The following is an 18,981-nucleotide window of genomic DNA, read 5'->3' as shown; positions in this document are numbered from 1 at the left end:
TGGCAGGAGGTTTAAATGTGGAGGACTGCCAGGACAGATTTTGATAGAAGTTGGGAGCAGAGGAATGGCGGCAGCCCCAGAAATCCGCATTAAAATAAAAAAGAAATAAGTAATTTTGTGTTTGTATATATACATATATATATTAAATTCTATTAAATAACAACAAAATAATCATCAAACACAGTAATAGAACCTAAAAAACTAATACCAAAAGTTAACTTTTGTGAGCTCCACATCAACATTCTGTACAAAATTCCAAAATTAAATCAAACAAAAACAAAAAATATATAAATAAAAACTAAAAATTTAGGAAACATAACCCTCAATTGGAATGATCATTCCAGTTTATAATGAGTTGTGTTGTTCAAATGTTGTGGTTATTAGGATTTATGTTTTCTAAATTTTTACTTCCCTCTACGAAGTATTGTGATTGTGAAAAATTTCAGTTTTCAGATTTTAGTGGAAATATAGATTTTGACCATCCCTGAATCCATTTTGACTAGTTTTGGCATGATGTCTGTACATACATACAAATGGATCTCGCATAACTCAAAAACGATTAGCCGTAGAATATTACAATTTTGGATTTAGGACTGTTCTAACATCTGGTTGTGCACATTCCCTTTTGATTGCAATTCTGGACCAGAAGGGTCCAAAAAAGTCCAAAATTAAAAAATATGGATTTTGGACTTTTTCTTAACTGTAGTAATCAGCCCTCATTGAGGGCTTTTTAACAATATATCATAAGTGGTTCTTATTTTCATTGAAGAGTTATGGCCAAATAAAGTTTTAATTAATGAAATATTTGGATTGTATAAGAGGAAGCTAAATTTTATTGTTGCGATCAACTTGTTTGGTGGTATGTTGTGTTAATTTTGCCTCAAATTACAAGACATTCACGAAAATGGCTCATAATAAGTACAACTAGGCCCGGGGTTCGTGCTTTGCGAGCTCGGTTAGCTAGTTCAGAGGGATATTATGCAGGACATTCAAGATGTCCGGACGAGGCCTACGGCCTCGCCTAAGGCAATAAGCTGAGTTATTAAATCACTGATGCAAATGTCTACGGAGGCATTTACATTGGTGGCATCCCAAAAAGGCCAGGGTTATTGCTATGAGATGTAAAAAGTCAGAGGGCATAGACGACTCCTGTTAAAGCCCAACAAGGCAAGGAACAGGGCGGGTTATAGCGACAGGAACGCCACTAGTAGGCGGGTGTCTTCCCCTATGGGGTTGGGATGTACAAGGGGAAGGCACAATGGTTTGAATCCAACCTCATTTCCTTCTTTTTTTTATTTTAAATATTATTTTATTTATTAATAACTATTAACCTCTGACTGTAAAAAAAAATGTGTATATGTAATTTAATAGGTGTAAAAGGAAGTCGTTTGGTGTCCACATCAGATTTTTAGTTTTTATTTACTTATTTTTTGTTTTTGTTTGATGTAATTTTGAAATTTTGTATCGACTGATGATGCGGGATCTCACAAAAGTTGACTGTTGGTATTAGTTTGTTAGGTTCTCTTAGTATGTTTGGTGGTTATTTTGTTGTTATTTGGGGGATTTGGCACAGTGGTCAGTATGTTGATGAATTATTTGAATTTTCACAAAGTTATTAAATTCTATTAATATAAACCACCTAGTAATATAAACTTACAAAATTCTATCAAGAATAATTTACAACAGAATCAAAGACCAACTGGAACAAGAACTAGGGGAATACCAAGGGGGATTTAGACCATGGCGAGGCTGCCCAGAACAAATTCTAAATTTAAAATTAATTATAAGGTATCATAAACTAAGGAATAAACAACTGGTAGTGACTTTTATTGATTTCAGGAAAGCATATGATTGTGTACATCGAGAATCCCTGCTAAAAATCCTGAGAAATTTAGGGCTTCACCAAAACTAGTTAAAATCATCGGACTAACACTAACGGATACCAAATCCAAGGTTAAATTCAGGGGAGAAATATCTGATCCATTCCACATCAAAACAGGACTGAGACAAGAAGATGGACTGTCATCACTTTTATTCAACTGTGTCCTTGAATTTATAATACGGGATTAGAAAAAATTAAATAAAGACAACATTAAAATATAAAATAGGAAAAGGTATCTCAGTAAATTGTCTAGGCTTTGCGGACGATTTAGCCCTACTATCCCAAAATATAGAAGAGGCCAGATACCAACTGTCAACACTGGAAGAGATTACAGGAAAACTTGGTCTAAAAATTTCATACGAAAAAACCAAAATTATGGTGAGAGACCCACTATGCATAAGCAAAGTAAAAATAAACAATAATGGCATAGAACTAGTAGAAAACTTTAAATATCTGGGGGAAAACATCACACACAACCTCCAAGAAAATCCAAACTGGAATGAAAGAATAAATAAACTCATCAAAGCCACAATAATAACACAAAACATCTATAACAAAAAATGCATGTCCATAAACACAAAAATAAGACATTATAACTCAGTTATCCAACCAGAAATACTTTACGGATGCGAAACCATATTTGGACCGTACCAGACAAGGTTTACCGACAAACTGGAAAAGATTGAAAGACAGATTCTACGACAATGCATTGGGAAAAACATTAAAAAAGACAGGATTTGGAGAATTATTCCAAACGAAGAGATTTACAAAACGATCATCCCGATAACTAATAAATTTAGAAAAAAGATAATTTCCTTTCTAGGGCATATTTTCAGAATGGAAGAGGCCAGACTTATCAGACGGATAATCGAACTTTTCTGGAACAAGAAAAGCAGACTGAACTGGTTATACGAAGTACAGAAAGACATGGAGGAATTAGACATAACCCGTGAAAACCTAAAAACGAAAACCGGAAACTATGAGAGATTAAAAAATAAAGAAACAAGATTCCTATCAAAACCCAAGAAAACAATAAGCCGGGTGTACTCTCAACAAGAAAGGGCAAGAAGATCTGAAACCCTTAGAAATTATTGGCAAAAAAATATGAACTAAAGTGTATATATAATATATTAGAAAATATATACATATAAATAAAAACAAAACTTCAATTTGATAACCTATCAGACAGTGTTTGAGAGAGACATTCTTAAAAAACTGCAACGGATATCAGCATCATGTAAATTAATAAGCAATTATCATTATTTTAGTATTTTTATTTATGTCTTTATTATGTAATAACAAAATTATTTCAATCTCTCATGGAGAGATTATTATTATCCATATAACACTTACTGTGAAAGTACTTTCATGAGAAATTAAGGTAAGATATGTCTTATCTCAATATTCTGTACTAGGTGGTTTATTTAATAGAATTTAAATATAATTTAGCAGCACAGAGGAATAATGAATCTTAAAAATATTAATTTCAAAAAAAATATATATTTATAAACATACACATATTCATTTGTTGTTTGCCAATTACAATTTCTGTACTTTTTTTATGAATGACAAATTTTATAGACTAAGCTAAGCCTGAACTAGATTTTAACCCAGAATCTTTCCCATGAGACGCAAACACTACTACTCCTCTATGGAATTTGAAAGATGTGTGTGTGTGTGTGTGTGTGTGTATGTGTATATATATATATTTATTTATTACTAATTTATCAATAAACACCATTTCTAAAAATTAATTTTTTTTTTAAATTAAAAATTTTCAGAATACTTCATCATAATATGAAGTTTTCTGCAATGTTTGCAGATAATGGTAAAAAACAACAGAATACATAGTCATGCATACAACAGGAACTGTCAGAAAATTAGATTCCAAAAACATTTATTTAGTTTATATAGAATTTATTATTTTATTCTAAATTAATTACTAGCACACATTATTAAGCAATAACTACCAATTACTGATATCATTACAAATGAATAATTTTCTTTAATCCCTTAATGGAGAGATTATTAGACCTCATTTTACCCGATATGTTTTTCTCTGGGCAGGAAACAGAGTACTTAAGTTGATCCAAAGGCAGTTCTTGACCACATGAGACCAAGGCTGCACTGGCTTGTTTTATTTAAATCCTGCAGTCTAAGCAAGAGGATTTAGCAGACTCAGAATTACATCCATAGATTTAATAATGGGGTAGGGATCAAGAATGTTAAAGAGGAAAAGGTGATGACCATGACCAATAATTAGAAATCCTAACCTAGAAAAGAAAAGGATACTACAAATACAAATAACCTACATTTAACAAAACTACATTAGAGGCAATAAAAGAGGCCAGCTGGGGTTAATTTGGGCTTATTTCTTTGCCATGATCAGTTAATTTTTAAATCTTGGATTTTTTATCTAGGAAAATCTTTTACCTTTTTATGTCTCTCCTATATTCCTAAACTAATGTGAAAGCACAACTTCCATCTACTTTACTAAGAAATAATATTCACTATGAAAGTGGATAAATTTTAACTGCTAAAAAAGCAAAAGATTAATGTAACTAATTCATATTTCTTGAAAAATTTCTCTAGAATTATAATTGATAACTTTTATTTGTCATAAATCATAGAAACTAAAAAAAATTACTTTTGAGTCAAAGCTGACAGTGGTTTCTGAATCTGCTTTCCAGGATGTGGTCGTAAAATTATTTCTTCACCTCTTCTACCTCTTGCTACAAGACGTCCAAGTACAAGTATACCTACTTTTGGAGCAAATTCCATAACAACACCTGGTGTAAGTGTTAATGTAACATCAGGCATTACTGTCAAATCTGAATTTATAACATACGGGTCACTTCTTGGATGAAGAGTTAATGATCCTTTAAGTCTTCCACCAAGATTAAAAAGATCTATTATATCAGGTTGATCCCATGAGCCCTGTAAAAGGAAAAAATACAGAAATTAGACATTATTTCAAGAGGACTTACAGTCAATTTTAAACAATCACTAGATTATTTTTAATGATGCAAATGCATAAAGTTTATAAATAAACATTTGGTGATCATGGTATATGTTATGTCCAGATATACACTTGGAACAATTAGTTTACAAATGGCAAAAAATTAATTTATAATGATAAAAAATATAATAACAAAATTAAAATATAATGATAAAAATTTTAATCATCCTTCCTCTACTCTGAAGATGGAAATTTTACCCAAAATTTGATAGGTACCATGTTAATTTTTTTGGAGCTAGACATATAATGCAAACTTCTAAAATAGTAGCAAGAAGAATTAAGACAAAACTACCACACAAGTGGCACAGCAACAACTAGGTATTCTATCACAATAATGAACCTTGACACCTCAGGTAAATAACCACCTTCTGACACAGCAGTTTTTGGATTCCAAAAACTATGTAATTGTCCCCAATCTTATGTTACCAGATTTGTGCCCTGTGATTTTTCTTTCTATTCTTCAACATGAAATTGAAGAGAAAAAAATTTGAAATCTCTGAGAAAATCCAGTGAAAAATTATATGAGGTGTTAACAAGAAAAGATTTTCAGGTTTCATTCAAATAAGAGAAAACAATGATAACAATTTATAATCTTCTAAGGGAACTACTTAAAAGGCAACAGTAAGGAATAATTTTAGTTAAGTTTCATTTTTTATAAAATAATCCTTAGAATTTATGGATTGTACTCACTATATTATTTAATAAAAAGTTACTAGTAACTGAATATGTAACAGTCAATAAATATACAGAAAAATATGTTTATACTAAAATACTTACTGACAATGAACCTTCAAATGATTCTTCAATCAGATATGGTCTAAAGTTAGCTAAAGCATGATTATTCCAGTCATCAAAATCAAATATTTTTTCTTTAATAACATTTATATCAGTAGTTCCCCACCAGTTTTCAGTAACATCTAAAGATGAGTCCAAACGAGCTGTTCTTACACCAGCAACTAATGCATAACCCAAACTATTATCAGATAACAAATTTCTACGAACACGAACTCTTTGCAATCCATCAAATACTATTACACTGGATGGAGTCTGAAAAAGGTACAATAAGATAATATTACAATCAAAATCTCTTATTAAATTAAAATATATCTTTTCAACATTTGTAATGCAAGCAAAATTTTATTTTTGAAAGCTGAATGATGACAGAAAACTCTATTTTGAATAAACTGGTATTCTATACTAAGTTGCTTGGTTTTCTGAAATATCATCTGTCTTTTAAGCTATTAATATACTCATAGTTAATCAGTTGTTACTGGAGCCATTTCTAGAGCTTCAGGTCCCTGATTAATTCCAAAGAAATGGTTTAGGTAATTGTAGTTGGTTTAATTTCTATATTACTGATATACTCTGTGATTGGTATTCAGTTAAAGGTCCTGTCACAGGAATTGTCAGCAGCTGCACAACACCAACTGTAATTATAGAATCAGAATACAAATACAACTACCGGTACATAATTTTTTCAGGTATTGTTAATTTCATTTTACTAGGTTCTTCTTTCATTTGGATTACTTGCGGGCAGTGATTTCAATTATCTGTTAAACTGTATTTTTAGCCTTCATTTGCTTTTCTTTTTCATTAATTATTGACTTAAATATTCAATAGTTTGAAAGATAATTCTGAAGCTGTATAGACAGTTTTTAACATCTTTTTCCACCAATTATCTGTAATAACCTGCAGGGTAATAACTCTCTTCTTCATCATGAATATTCATCCTTCTTCAAAAAAGGACACTATTGTCTAACTTTAATACTATTCAATAAATTTATGTTTTACAAAATAATCTCACAGATTTACAAGAGAAAAATCTCAACAGAACTGCTTTTCATCATCAAACCTAGCAGCAATCATTATTTTTTAAAAAGTCTTGAAAAAGGGATGATCATAGTAGATTAAGACTAATAATTACATGAAGGAAATATAACAATAAAAGAGCTTAAAAAATGTTTAAACAGTAAACTAGTTCACTGCTTATAAACTACGAGGTCTGTTCAGAAAATAATCACAAACATTTTTAATTATGCACCAACAGAGATATTTCGTGATGTGTGGTTGGCAGCATTTTGTTCTGCATAACCTCCTCTGTAACCACATGTTCTTGGATTGTTGATACCTCATTTAATTTTCGTGTTATTGTTATTGCAATAACACGATAATATGTTGTTATACAATACAATAATGTTGATATGCAATATGTTGTTATTAGTGCAATGTGTTTAGGTGCTAGTAGCGATTTTTGTAATTTGTGATTTTCAGAAGCAACAATACAATGTAAAATTTTGCATGAAACAGTGGAAAACTTTCACAAAAATGTTTCAACTTTTGAAACAAGATTATGGAGATGATGCTCTGGGTCAAAAGCAAGATTATGAATGGTTTTCACAATTTAAAAGTGGCTGTCAGTCAGTTGAAGATGATCCTCGATCAGGAAGGCCTTCAACTTTAACTGATGACACCCAAGTTCAGAAAATCAACAATCTAATGCGTGCAAATCACCAACTGACTGTCAGAGAACTTGTAGAAAAGGTAAGAATCTCAATTGGATCATGCCATACAGTTTGACTGAAAAATTGAACATGCATCGAGTTGCAGGAAAGTTTGTTCCTTGTTTGAAGACTGAACAGCAGAAATAATATTGAGTGGACGTTTGTTGGCAACTTCTTGAACAAGTCAATGACGATGAAACATTCATGTAAAGTATCATAATGGGAGATGAAAGCTGGGTTTATGGCTATGACATCGAGACATAAGTTCAATCATGGATTGGCTAAATATCTCCATTCTCCGAAAAAGTACGTCAGTCTTGATCCAATGTCAAAGTGATGTTTGTTTTATTTTTTATTTTAATCAAAGTGTGCATTTTCAATTCTTGCCTCATGGTGAAACAGTGAACCATGCATACTATCAAGACATTTTACAATGGTTACATGAAAAAATTTGTAAAAAGAGACCAGAGTTGAGGCAAGACATCTCAAGGCTCTTTCACTAAGATAATGTGCCCACACACTCAGCTTTGTCAATTCATCAGTTTTGTGCCAAAAATCAGATGACTGTCCTCCCTCAGCCTTCCTACTCACCAGACCTGGCTCCTTGTGATTTTTTCTTATTTCCAAAATTATTAAGTGGAAACACTTCTTTCTTATTAATTATTAAGTGGAAACACTGCTGGGAAAAAATGTGTGAATAGGAGAGGGGAGTACTTTGAAGGAGACAAGGACCAATAATCTGTAAAATTAATAAAAAATATTAAAAAAATAAATTTCGGTTATTTTCTGAATAGACCTTGTATTTGAAAAAAGCAAGAAAAGTATTAAAATACTTGGTGAAAATAAAATCTATTTATTTTTACTGGGAACTTCTCAAATTTTTTACACCCAAAACATGTATTGTAAATATTATGGATATTTTTATTCTGTGATATGCTGGTAGTAGAAAACTTTGAGGTAATATTAATATTAATTTGAGATAATTAGTGGACAAGTTAAATTTACCATATTTAATTTCCAATAACACTTTTCACAGTATCTGCATCTTTAGTTAGAATTAAATTCTGCATCTTTTACATTAAAACATATTCTTTCTTTTAATTTTTTGTAATTTTATTTAAAGTTGTTTCATAATTTCAATAATATTATGAGTATGTATGTAAATTTTGCTGTCCAATACTGGACAGCAAAATTTGCATGTACACTCATAATATTACTGAAAATATAAAACATAACTGTGAATAAAATGACAAACAAAAGAAAATTTTTTAATTTAATAGATATAGAATTTAATACAAACTGATGATGTGGGATATCATGAAAACTAGTTACTGGAAATATATGGTAAGTTTAAAATTAACACAATAGACAATATATTAATGAAATATATATATACTTTTTGAAATATATATATACTTTTTCTTTGAACCATCATAACAAAAATTAAAGTTACAGGCTTATTCATAATTTCAATACAAATAGTTTCTTTTAGAATTGCCATAACATTTTTCTTCAGTACAGAACTAGACAAGATGCTTTGTTTAAATAAAGAATATTGGTTCTCTATGTATCTTTATCAATAGTTCATAAAGTGAGTAAGATCAGTATGTTAGTAAAATTTATGACTCAAAATTAAATTTTATAGTAAAATTATTGAATATAATGTGAAACAAGATTAAGTTACTGAGAAAAATAAAAAATTTAGAATAAAAAGACATGAAAACTATTTCAATTATGCTACATACCTGTGGGGATGGTGGTTTATTTTTCTTTATCAAATTTTCCATACATTCAGCAAATAAATCACCCATAATTTCAGACTGACTATCAGCTTTAAATTCCAACATGAATGTTCCAGAATTTCTCTCAATAATGTTTTTAGTAATAAGCAATCGTTTTTCCATTCCTTGAATTGAAATTAATCCATTCCGACAAATATTATCTTCAAATACATTCCGAGTTATATTAAGACGTGCAAAATGTCCTCCAACAATAACACCAAACATATTATTATTACGCCAAGTATTGTTACGTAATCTTACTGAATGAGTGAAATTTTCATTATATTGCCATACGTATGGTAATGAGAGTTCAAGTCCACCTGCTGTATTACGTTCAATAGAATTGTCATGTAGTTGCCAGTGAAATAGATTGTTTGAATTACGCAAATCTCTGGAAGAAAAAAATTTGAATTAAAACAAAATTTAAGGAATTTACTAATTGTTATTAGACATAAATATTTTCTTAATGTTTATTAATATTATTATTCTAGAAAGGTGTCACTTAAGACATGATAACTTACATCAGTTTCTCATAAATCAGATGTCCATAATTTGTGGATAAATACATTATCAACAAAAAAATACAAATGAAATACTGGGCAATCAAATAAAAAATACCTAGAGTAGAATACGTAATAAAAATTAGGATAAGCCCAGTCGAAAATGTGCTTACAAAAATTAAACAATTTCTTTTATACAATTTAATAAATCTAATTAATTTCTGTCCCGAAAGAATGCAAATTAAAACTTATGAACATTTTATAACCAAACTAGAAATATATTTATTTACACAATTCAATATATAAGAAAATCCCTTTTTCCCAATAATAAAAAACAAAAGTTTCTGGCATAACCAATTTTTGAATGCAGCATTTTTTTTGGATTGCCAATGATAAAAATTGCTGATTTTCAAGTGGTGTAATTGCATTAAAAAAAAGAAAGTCTAGGAAGCTTAAGGATTTCAGTAGGAAGTTTTTAAGTCAGTAGCAAATCTTAAATTTTGTAAACTAAAGCAAAAAGAAGAAATTCTGATCTTATCATTAAAAAACAAATATGAAAATATTTATAGTGTGGTACTACTGCAGTCAACAACATCCATGCAAGCTAGTTTGTGTAAGATAAATTAACTAAACATAACCATTTTAATCAAATACAAAACATTTTATTTTATATTAAAAGTTATAAAAACTTTAACTGAGTCTGTGCAAACTTTTTTCTAAGCAAGTTTTTTCAGATTGCTAGTGGAAGTTCCGAATACTAGATGAAGGATTGATATTTGGATTAGGTTTTCAATGATCTTCCCATTGGAAACCTGCCTTTGCAATTGAAAATGTCTTAATGAATGATCTAAACTATACATAGAATAAAACTCATGATAACAAAGATGTTTTAAAACTAAAAACAAGCCAGCATCGTACTAAACAGTACAATATTCGCTCCCAATAGCAATCTTTGAAGGACTTTGATTAAGGGTAAACAGTAGTTCAGAATCAGATTACCTTAAAATAAAGTACACTGAAATTTATTTAAAACTGTTTAAACATGCTACATCACGGATATTAACATTCAAACAGAACTGCAAATATTTGTTGTTTCACCAATATTATAAGTAAACAATAATATAACAGTGATTCCGGTTTATATTTGAAGTAAAAAAACTTGAACTACAGAAGCATTCTTTAAAAATATGAAAATATGAATTCTTTAAAAATATGTTTTTATAAAAACTGTAAGTTATCTATCATAATTAACATCAGTATAAAGAATATACACTAGTACACATATTTAAATCATTTTAAAACTATTACAAATTTGTTTGAAAATCATCTACTAAAGAGAAAAATATTTTAAAATTCTCTACATCTTTATTTATAAGCAACAACCACTGAATCTAATGAAGCATGTATAAAATTAACTTATTTCATGACATAAAGCATAATTTTAGCATCAAAAAACAAATTTAAAAATAAATATTACTTCCAAATGAAATTTAATAATATGAAAGCAATGGTAAAGCATTTCACACTGTGACTAATACTGATTAATACTAATACTGATAACATTTAAGTACAGCATATATTGTTATATCAAGCACTATCACAGTTCTAATAAATTGTTTTCTTTTCATTTAACATAGTTACGTACCTCATTAATCTTTCAGTCAAATACCTTAGCAGATTTGCATGAAACATCAAATTTTTATTGAGATACAGAAAGAAATTATAACATTCTTGTGATATAAATGTTAAATACGAAATCTTAAAATATCTTACGATTTTATTAAAGAATTTTAACTAAACACAATACATAGTCCAAAATACTAGGAAATACTTTTAATTTTTTCTATCATTTTAATTATCTTTTAAAAGTTCTATAAAATTTTAAATAATTATATTTGTATCAGGTTTCAAATGATATTCACAGTATTTAAAAGAACAATAATAAATAAAAAGATTAATAAAATTCATTATTTTTTACTAAAATAATTTTAGTAAAAATTATTTAACATATAAATAAAACAAAAATCAGATATTTTTCTTACAATTTTTTTAAAACATCTATGGGGAATCTTATTTAAGATATTCATAAAACGTTTATTTGTTCTACACATCTAATCATTGATTGATCATTTCTTAAAATCTACTTTCATGTAAAGTTTGATTTAGAGGAAAAGCTAAATAAAACACAAGCAAAAATCTTATAACTTTTAAAATAAGTAAAATTTTAAAAATTGCTCAACATTTTTTATCATTGTACCTGATGGATATTAATTCAATGAATTTTTTGTAATTTGTAATGCAATTTATACTTTTAATATTTCTAGGGCTGTTCAGGAAGTTCTCGATTTAACACACAGATAGCACAAGTATGTCTAAATAACTATGATATTTGTCAAGAATGAGTGTTTAGGTGGCGTGTTGTGAAGTTTCAGATGTTTGATACAAAAATTACTAACCCAATTGATTAATTAACATTTGCATGAATAATTTTTTATGTATGGTAAGAACATAGGACTATTCCCACTACAAAATATTTCGCTGTTTCAAGATGGTGGCTGTTTTAATGGCTTATGGTAACAACCAGATTATGTTCTTTGCTGATATTCAACTTTACTATGGCCAAACAATTAGTTAAATCAAATTTGGAGATTACTTGCAGTATTTTAATAAAAGTTTTTTTACAAAAAAGATCTCTGTCTTTTTCAAAAACTCTTTCAGTTACAGAGAAAAGAAGCTTTAAAGATGTCATGATGTATGGTAGTATGGCAGCTCAACCAAAACAGCTTCTGCCACTGTTACTGTGTATGGGATGTGCCACAACTGGCAAAAAATTGTTTTGATTGTGTATATGTGTGTTAGTGTAACAAGAATGGTGTTAAAAGGAAGTCTTTATCAGTTTGAGCCCTTGGGTCATCAACCCTCATAATCCACAGTAAGAATTTTCAAGGAAAAGTAAAAAATTTAATTTAAATATACACGTTGAGCCAGAATATTGTCTCTATACATTCTCATTTGCTAAATTTAATGAGACAGCATTTTTACGAGGCAATCAGTTCAGGTTTTAGAATGTTTTGAAGAAATAAACAGTTTTACTTATGTATACATGAAGATCAGATCAGATCATGTTAACTGGATATTTCAATATAAAAATATATTGCAAATGGTAGATATGTTATAAAAAGAGATCTTACAAAATAACAAAACAAATGAGGTACACTCTGAAATTAAACAAGAACTAATATTGGTAAAGAGCATCTTTTCTTTGCCTATGATAATTGAGTTCGATATATCGCTTGCAAAAAGAAGAATACCAATAACCACACAGCAATGTTGATTCTATTAAGTTCTTTTATCAGAATATTAGAAGCCTGAGAGGTTGGTTACTTGAACCGAAGCTGAAATTGAAGACAATTTAGATTATAATATAATAGCACAAACTGAAACATCACTGTTTGAAGACATTAAAGATTCTGAATTAGGTTCTGACTGATAATTATCTATTTGTAGGGAGAACTTTCCAAATGGAGAATGGATTTTGTAGAATAAATGAGATTTTTGTACTGAGCTTGTTTGTTTTACTTGACTGTTCTTTTGCCTGTTATTTTAGTTGTAATTTAGATTTTGATTGATATTAATTTTATGATTCACTTTTCTTATATGATTATTCTTTAATATGTCTGCAAATGAAATCTTGGAGTAGTTCTACTCAATAGGTGTTAGGTATCTAATGCAAAAATAAATAGATGTTTTAAATTACCTGCTAAACTGGAATATCCCTCTGCCATTGTCTGTGATAAGAGAATTATTGATGACTACAATTATTTCTGAGATATTACTTTCGTATATATTCCAGAATGGTGAATCAATGTACACAGCTTCCTCTTTATTATGTGATATGTCACATGCTACTAGTTGAATTGATTCATTTGATTTTCTTAAAAAGTGTTCATAATTTTCAGTCAAATATCTGTAAAAAAAGAGATCATAAAAGAATAATGGTATCTGTTTTCTTTTATTCCACTTTTCCATTTCTTTAAGGCTAAGTTAAATCATATATTCCAGTCAGTTGATAGAATAATGTTAGATTGCATAAGCTTTTAATAACAAGCTTATTACAAATAAAGATGGTTACTATCAACAACAGCTGTTAAAAAAAAAATTAACAGCCCACTTAATAATAAATAACTGTCAGAAACTGAAGTAATACTAAACAATTTAAAAAATGTACAATAAAACACAGTAGAAATATTGGTTTCACTCCCAGGTGTGCAGTTCAAAGGGAATTAGAACTACCTACCAAACAAGCCTAGGTAGCCTGTAGGCTATCTATGCAAATTAATTTTAAATAAGACTAATAAAATATTTCAGAAGCCCTAAAACAATCACAAAACCATAAACAAATCACAGTTTACATAATCAACTAACAAACTATAATACAACGATAATGTTACACCAAATAAATGTTTAAATAGTGGAGTCTACACACAAACTTAACCTTTCCTACTCGTGTCGAGTGTTGAAAGGATTTAAAAAAAGATATGGGATACCCTGTCTGTTGATTACAGGAGGAAAAACTTTCTTCCAATCCTAGTGTTGTTGAGCCATTTCAAAATAAACTTCTTAAAAAAAATTAAATAACTACAACTGACAGAAAAAAAAATTGATAACTAAGTGAAAGCAGTTTGCTGCGGCGATTGCTGCCTCATAAAACATTCGCTCATCAACCTGAAGCTTCTGTTCCAGGTTGAAAAATATCAAAAGAGAGTATTACATTTATAATTTGCGTTAAAATTTCTGGTTATCATAAATTACAACTTTTAATAATAGTTAAAGCTAAAAATCCAAGGGTGTTTAAAATTTTTTTATTGCCAGTTGAATACAGAAATCAGGTAAATGCTTGGATGAATATTTTATAAATGGTTTCACGGTGTTTTTGTGCCGTCTGTGAAGAATTACTTGAAATCTATCAATTTGAAAGAGAAGGCTCAGTAGTTAGATAATTGTCCAGGGCATCCAGACGTAGAACAGTTGACTAATGAAGATTGAAAAATAACCACTATGTTCTTGCCACCAAATTACACAGCCATTTTACAATCAATGGACCAAAATGTAAATTAAAATTAAATACAGAAAAGATTTTCTTTTCCAAGTTGTTACGTTCCACTTGTGCTGGTGGGTACTGCTACCTAGTCAGACCTAGGACTCTCCGGCAAGCTATGGTCACACCATGTCCTACGTCATAATACCTACCGCAAGGAGTGGTCATTATGATGTAGCGACCTGTATTCATTTGGCGCTAGAATCTGACCCAGAGCGGTCGTGTTGTACATTCAGTCCGGATGGACACACATACTAATGTTCGGATGAACACTTATTTTCTTTTTATATTTATACGTTATTAAGTTTAATTATATGTATTACATTATATGTTAAATGTTCAATCATATGATATCGAAATGTCAAGACGACAAGATATTAAATAACCATTCAATAAGCAACAAGGCATTGTTTCAATTTATCACCTACGCATCTACAGTTCACATTCGCTCTAAAACCTACCAGAAGGGTTTTATGGTCCTCCACATTGCAACGGATCTAATACAAGTAATTTCTCAAAATGATGATATAGTAGCCTGCTTAAAGTAATTAATCTGAAAAATGTGATTTCTCTTGCTACTGCTTTGGATTCAATTGACAAGTCTTTAATTTGAGCATTATGGAAAAAACTTTTACCTTCTATGATTAAACACATTGAAAATGTAGGCAAAAGTCTAATTAAACAAATAGAAAGCGTAGTAGAAGTAATTAGAACCTTGAACTGGGAACAACAAAAGAAGATATTATGAACTGGATTAACGTAAATGCAAAAGAATGTTTCCAACTTAGTCGCTAACTTCAATGAAACAGATAAAAATCACAGGACTTTTTAAAAAAACAAAAATAAAATCCATTTTTAGATTGTAAATATCAACACAGTAATAAAATTGTTGTTTGTATACTGAAAGAAAGTTTCAGCACTTATTTTGACATCCAAAACTTGCCTTGATACTCTATCCTGTACCTTTAAGTTGAACGCTTAATAATCCAAATTTTTCATAATCTGAATAGCCACAGATTTTTATTAGTTCGGATTATCCAGGGGCTTCTGTAATCAGTCTATAAACAATAATGATTTACTTTTGATTTATTAATGAATTACATTTTTTTAAATAAATCAATAAACAATATTAAATGAAAACAATAAATATGTAAGCATAAAAACAAATATACGTCATGAAGTTTTTAAAGGTTTACATACTGGTACACTAACACAAAAGATTAACACAACTGAATAAAAGATTAAAATAAATAAAAACATCTTGTGTAACAAATGACAAGAAAAATCTGATGGACTATGAATTATCAGCAAGTACTGAATTCATCTGAACATTTGATTATACGAACAAAAATGATAGCTGCTGTTGACTGAATATCCACATGAATATTATGTTTATATATACTGCAAGAATGTTTTGGATTAGTTAACACTAATATGTTTACATAAATTTACACAGGTACAAAACACACAACAGGATAAAATACAATAAGAAAGCAATATTTTATATTAAAATTAAAATAAATAATTACTTTTATTCTAAAATTTGGTATTCATTTTCTTACCTATTGTAAAACGAAGCCCATATACCACGGCTGTTGCCTTTTATTCTTGTATTAGTCAGACTTAAAGTTGGTATTGGTCCTCTGGTAATTCTCCCTAAGGCATCATATGTTGGTCCTAAAAATTGAGAAAAAAAATTATACAAAACAATTTACAAGAAAAATTTAATTATTCTTTAAAAACATTCTTTAGGATATATATCTAATACATAGTAGTTAGTGGCAAGAGTAACTGATAATAATTATGTTAAAAAACAATCTGTCCGTAGGGATGAATGATTTTATGTAGAGGTATGGATGAAAAAGGTTCAGTATGAAAGTTGTGAGTTAGCCAACTCTGAAACTTCATTGAGAATGTACATTTTTTTTTCAAAGACCAATGTGTTAATCAACTTATTAACTAGTAACTAGAATAATGCTTGATGATTTTCATTCGTAAAATACGCTGGTGTTTGAAAAAGGGCATAACTTTTATGTCTGATTTCTGATATATTATTTTATTAATTAAATGACTATTTCAGTTTTCACTAAGCCACTAGCTGATTTTTATGATATTATGCACAACATTTTCTATTAATATTAGTAATGCACAAGAATTATCCTAAATTACCAACAGCACAGTCTATTACTGAATGACAAATATCATAAATAATTATAAGAAAAAACCCACAAATGGTTTGCAAAACATTCTCAGTTGTTTTGAAAACTACCTCATTACCTTGTTCAGTTTTTACAAACATTTAATATTATCATTAAATCTTAAAGTGACAAGAACCCATATTTTTGACTCACAATATTTTCTCTTATTACAATATTATATAATAAAATGCTGTGAAAGTAATAATATTAAACTGGATTTTAATACAGCTTTATCTGAATAAAAAAATTCTCAAATTTTATTATGGGAGTGGTGAGATTAAATTATGAGCATTATGGTGACACTAAACAGGCTATTTGGAGTGGTTAACTATGTTCACAGTTCATATATAATCAAATAACAAATTTAAAATGGAATTTCAAGCAAAATTTCAGCATTAGCTATTTTGCTTATTCTAAATCACAGATAAAAATAGAAATGTAAAAAAAAAAACAAGTAATTCTCAGGGCAGTTATAAAATACACAAGTTGAAAAACATTCTATAATAAGATTTTTAACCCATTGCAAGATGGAAGCTTGGTAAGAAACATTCTCTACAAAGCCAAACAGCATTTTTCAGCAATTTATTATTTCCATTGCTTCTATATATAAAAATCCTCTCACTCAGCAAAACGTAATTAAAAAGTTACTGTATCTGTAAACATATGATTAAAATAAGGTAATTATAAAGTTTTTCAAAAATAGCTTAATTTTTTTATGTTAGTACATATTTCATAATAAACAAATTTTGAAGTTATATTTTTACCTACAAATGTTGCATACTCATAGTCTCTTAATTTTTTTTTACCATTTAAAACATAAAAATTTATACAAAATGGTTTTTGAAATTTTCATTTAATTTTTGTGAATATTTTTATATAAATGTGAACCCTAATCAAATAAAACAATGCTTCTAATCTAATTTTTTATTAATACATATTGGTATTTTAACATTTGAAAATTCTGTTAAAATAAGTTTGAATACAACTGAGTACATTGTGTTTATTTAAATTAATATGTAGGAATAATCATGTTAAATTGGCAAAGAGTAATTATTAAAAAGATAAATTACCAAAACTCCCTTTCCAATGATGAATTACAAATATATGAAATTATATAGGTCTTTAACCTGGAGTAGTAGACAAGAAACTTACAAACTAAGTTTTATTATATATACATACTTTTTTTTTTGTTAAATACAAAACTCTAATGTATACATGATTAAATCACAACATTTTTATACCAATAACTAAAAGTGTAAAATGTCAGTTTGATATTAGTTTGAAGGTTTGATATTATCAATCTTTTTCTTTACTAATCATTGCTTATCTGGAAAGAGTATCCTTTACAATCCAGAAAAATACATTATCAATTGAATGAAAAATAGGCTTAATTTATGAATTCATAAACAAGTTAGTACATCATGGATAATGCGGTATGTTACTTATAGGATCTTTGAATGTATGTAAGCAGAGAACTTCTGCAACTGAAGAAAAGAGTTAAATTAAAAATATTATTTCTATTATAAAACTGAAGAAACAAATTATACAATTGAAAACAAGTAAACTAAAAGTAATTATTTACCTCTTATAGCAGACACAACTATAACAGCACCTCCTAAAGCATCCAAGCCACTACGATAATCTAATACAATACCAAATGAACTACTGGCTGCTGGAAATGCAGCAAGGTCATTACGTACATTCCAAATCAATACATTCGCTTTAACATTACTGATAGTATGAGTATCATATATAATTATATTTTCAGTACTTCTATTATGGGTAGGATTTAAAAGCTGAATACCAACCATAAATCCAGGTTTACACTACAAAATAACAAAATAATTACTTAGAAAAACATGAATTAAATAACTACCATATCAATTAAAATAAAATAAGGGTGTATCCTTATGTTAGCATAAGAACAGTTTTCTTTAATCACAAATAAATTGGTTTTCTAATCAAATTTACTAGAAATAAACCATAATAAACAACATTCCAA

The 18,981-nt window shown here is 28.8% G+C and overlaps 1 protein-coding gene across 1 annotated transcript in view; it reads right to left on the bottom strand.

Annotated features, from left to right (window-relative positions):
- The window catches only part of bark (C-type lectin domain-containing protein bark beetle), a 225,762-nt gene that overhangs the window by 38,610 nt on the left and 168,171 nt on the right, over positions 1-18,981 (bottom strand). The window contains exons 16-21 of the mRNA XM_075368299.1: positions 18,562-18,805; positions 16,344-16,458; positions 13,441-13,650; positions 9,148-9,574; positions 5,679-5,948; positions 4,530-4,819 (exon numbers count right to left, since the gene is read on the bottom strand). Coding sequence (XP_075224414.1) covers positions 4,530-4,819; positions 5,679-5,948; positions 9,148-9,574; positions 13,441-13,650; positions 16,344-16,458; positions 18,562-18,805 — 1,556 coding nt within the window. The remainder of the gene's footprint in view (positions 1-4,529; positions 4,820-5,678; positions 5,949-9,147; positions 9,575-13,440; positions 13,651-16,343; positions 16,459-18,561; positions 18,806-18,981) is intronic.

The sequence above is a fragment of the Lycorma delicatula genome, chromosome 6 (genome assembly GCF_047948215.1).
Source record: "Lycorma delicatula isolate Av1 chromosome 6, ASM4794821v1, whole genome shotgun sequence".
In the NCBI taxonomy this organism is placed as follows: Eukaryota; Metazoa; Arthropoda; class Insecta; order Hemiptera; family Fulgoridae; genus Lycorma; species Lycorma delicatula.
The sequence above is the reverse complement of the archived record's forward strand: the minus strand, read 5'-3'. Positions and strand labels throughout refer to the sequence as shown.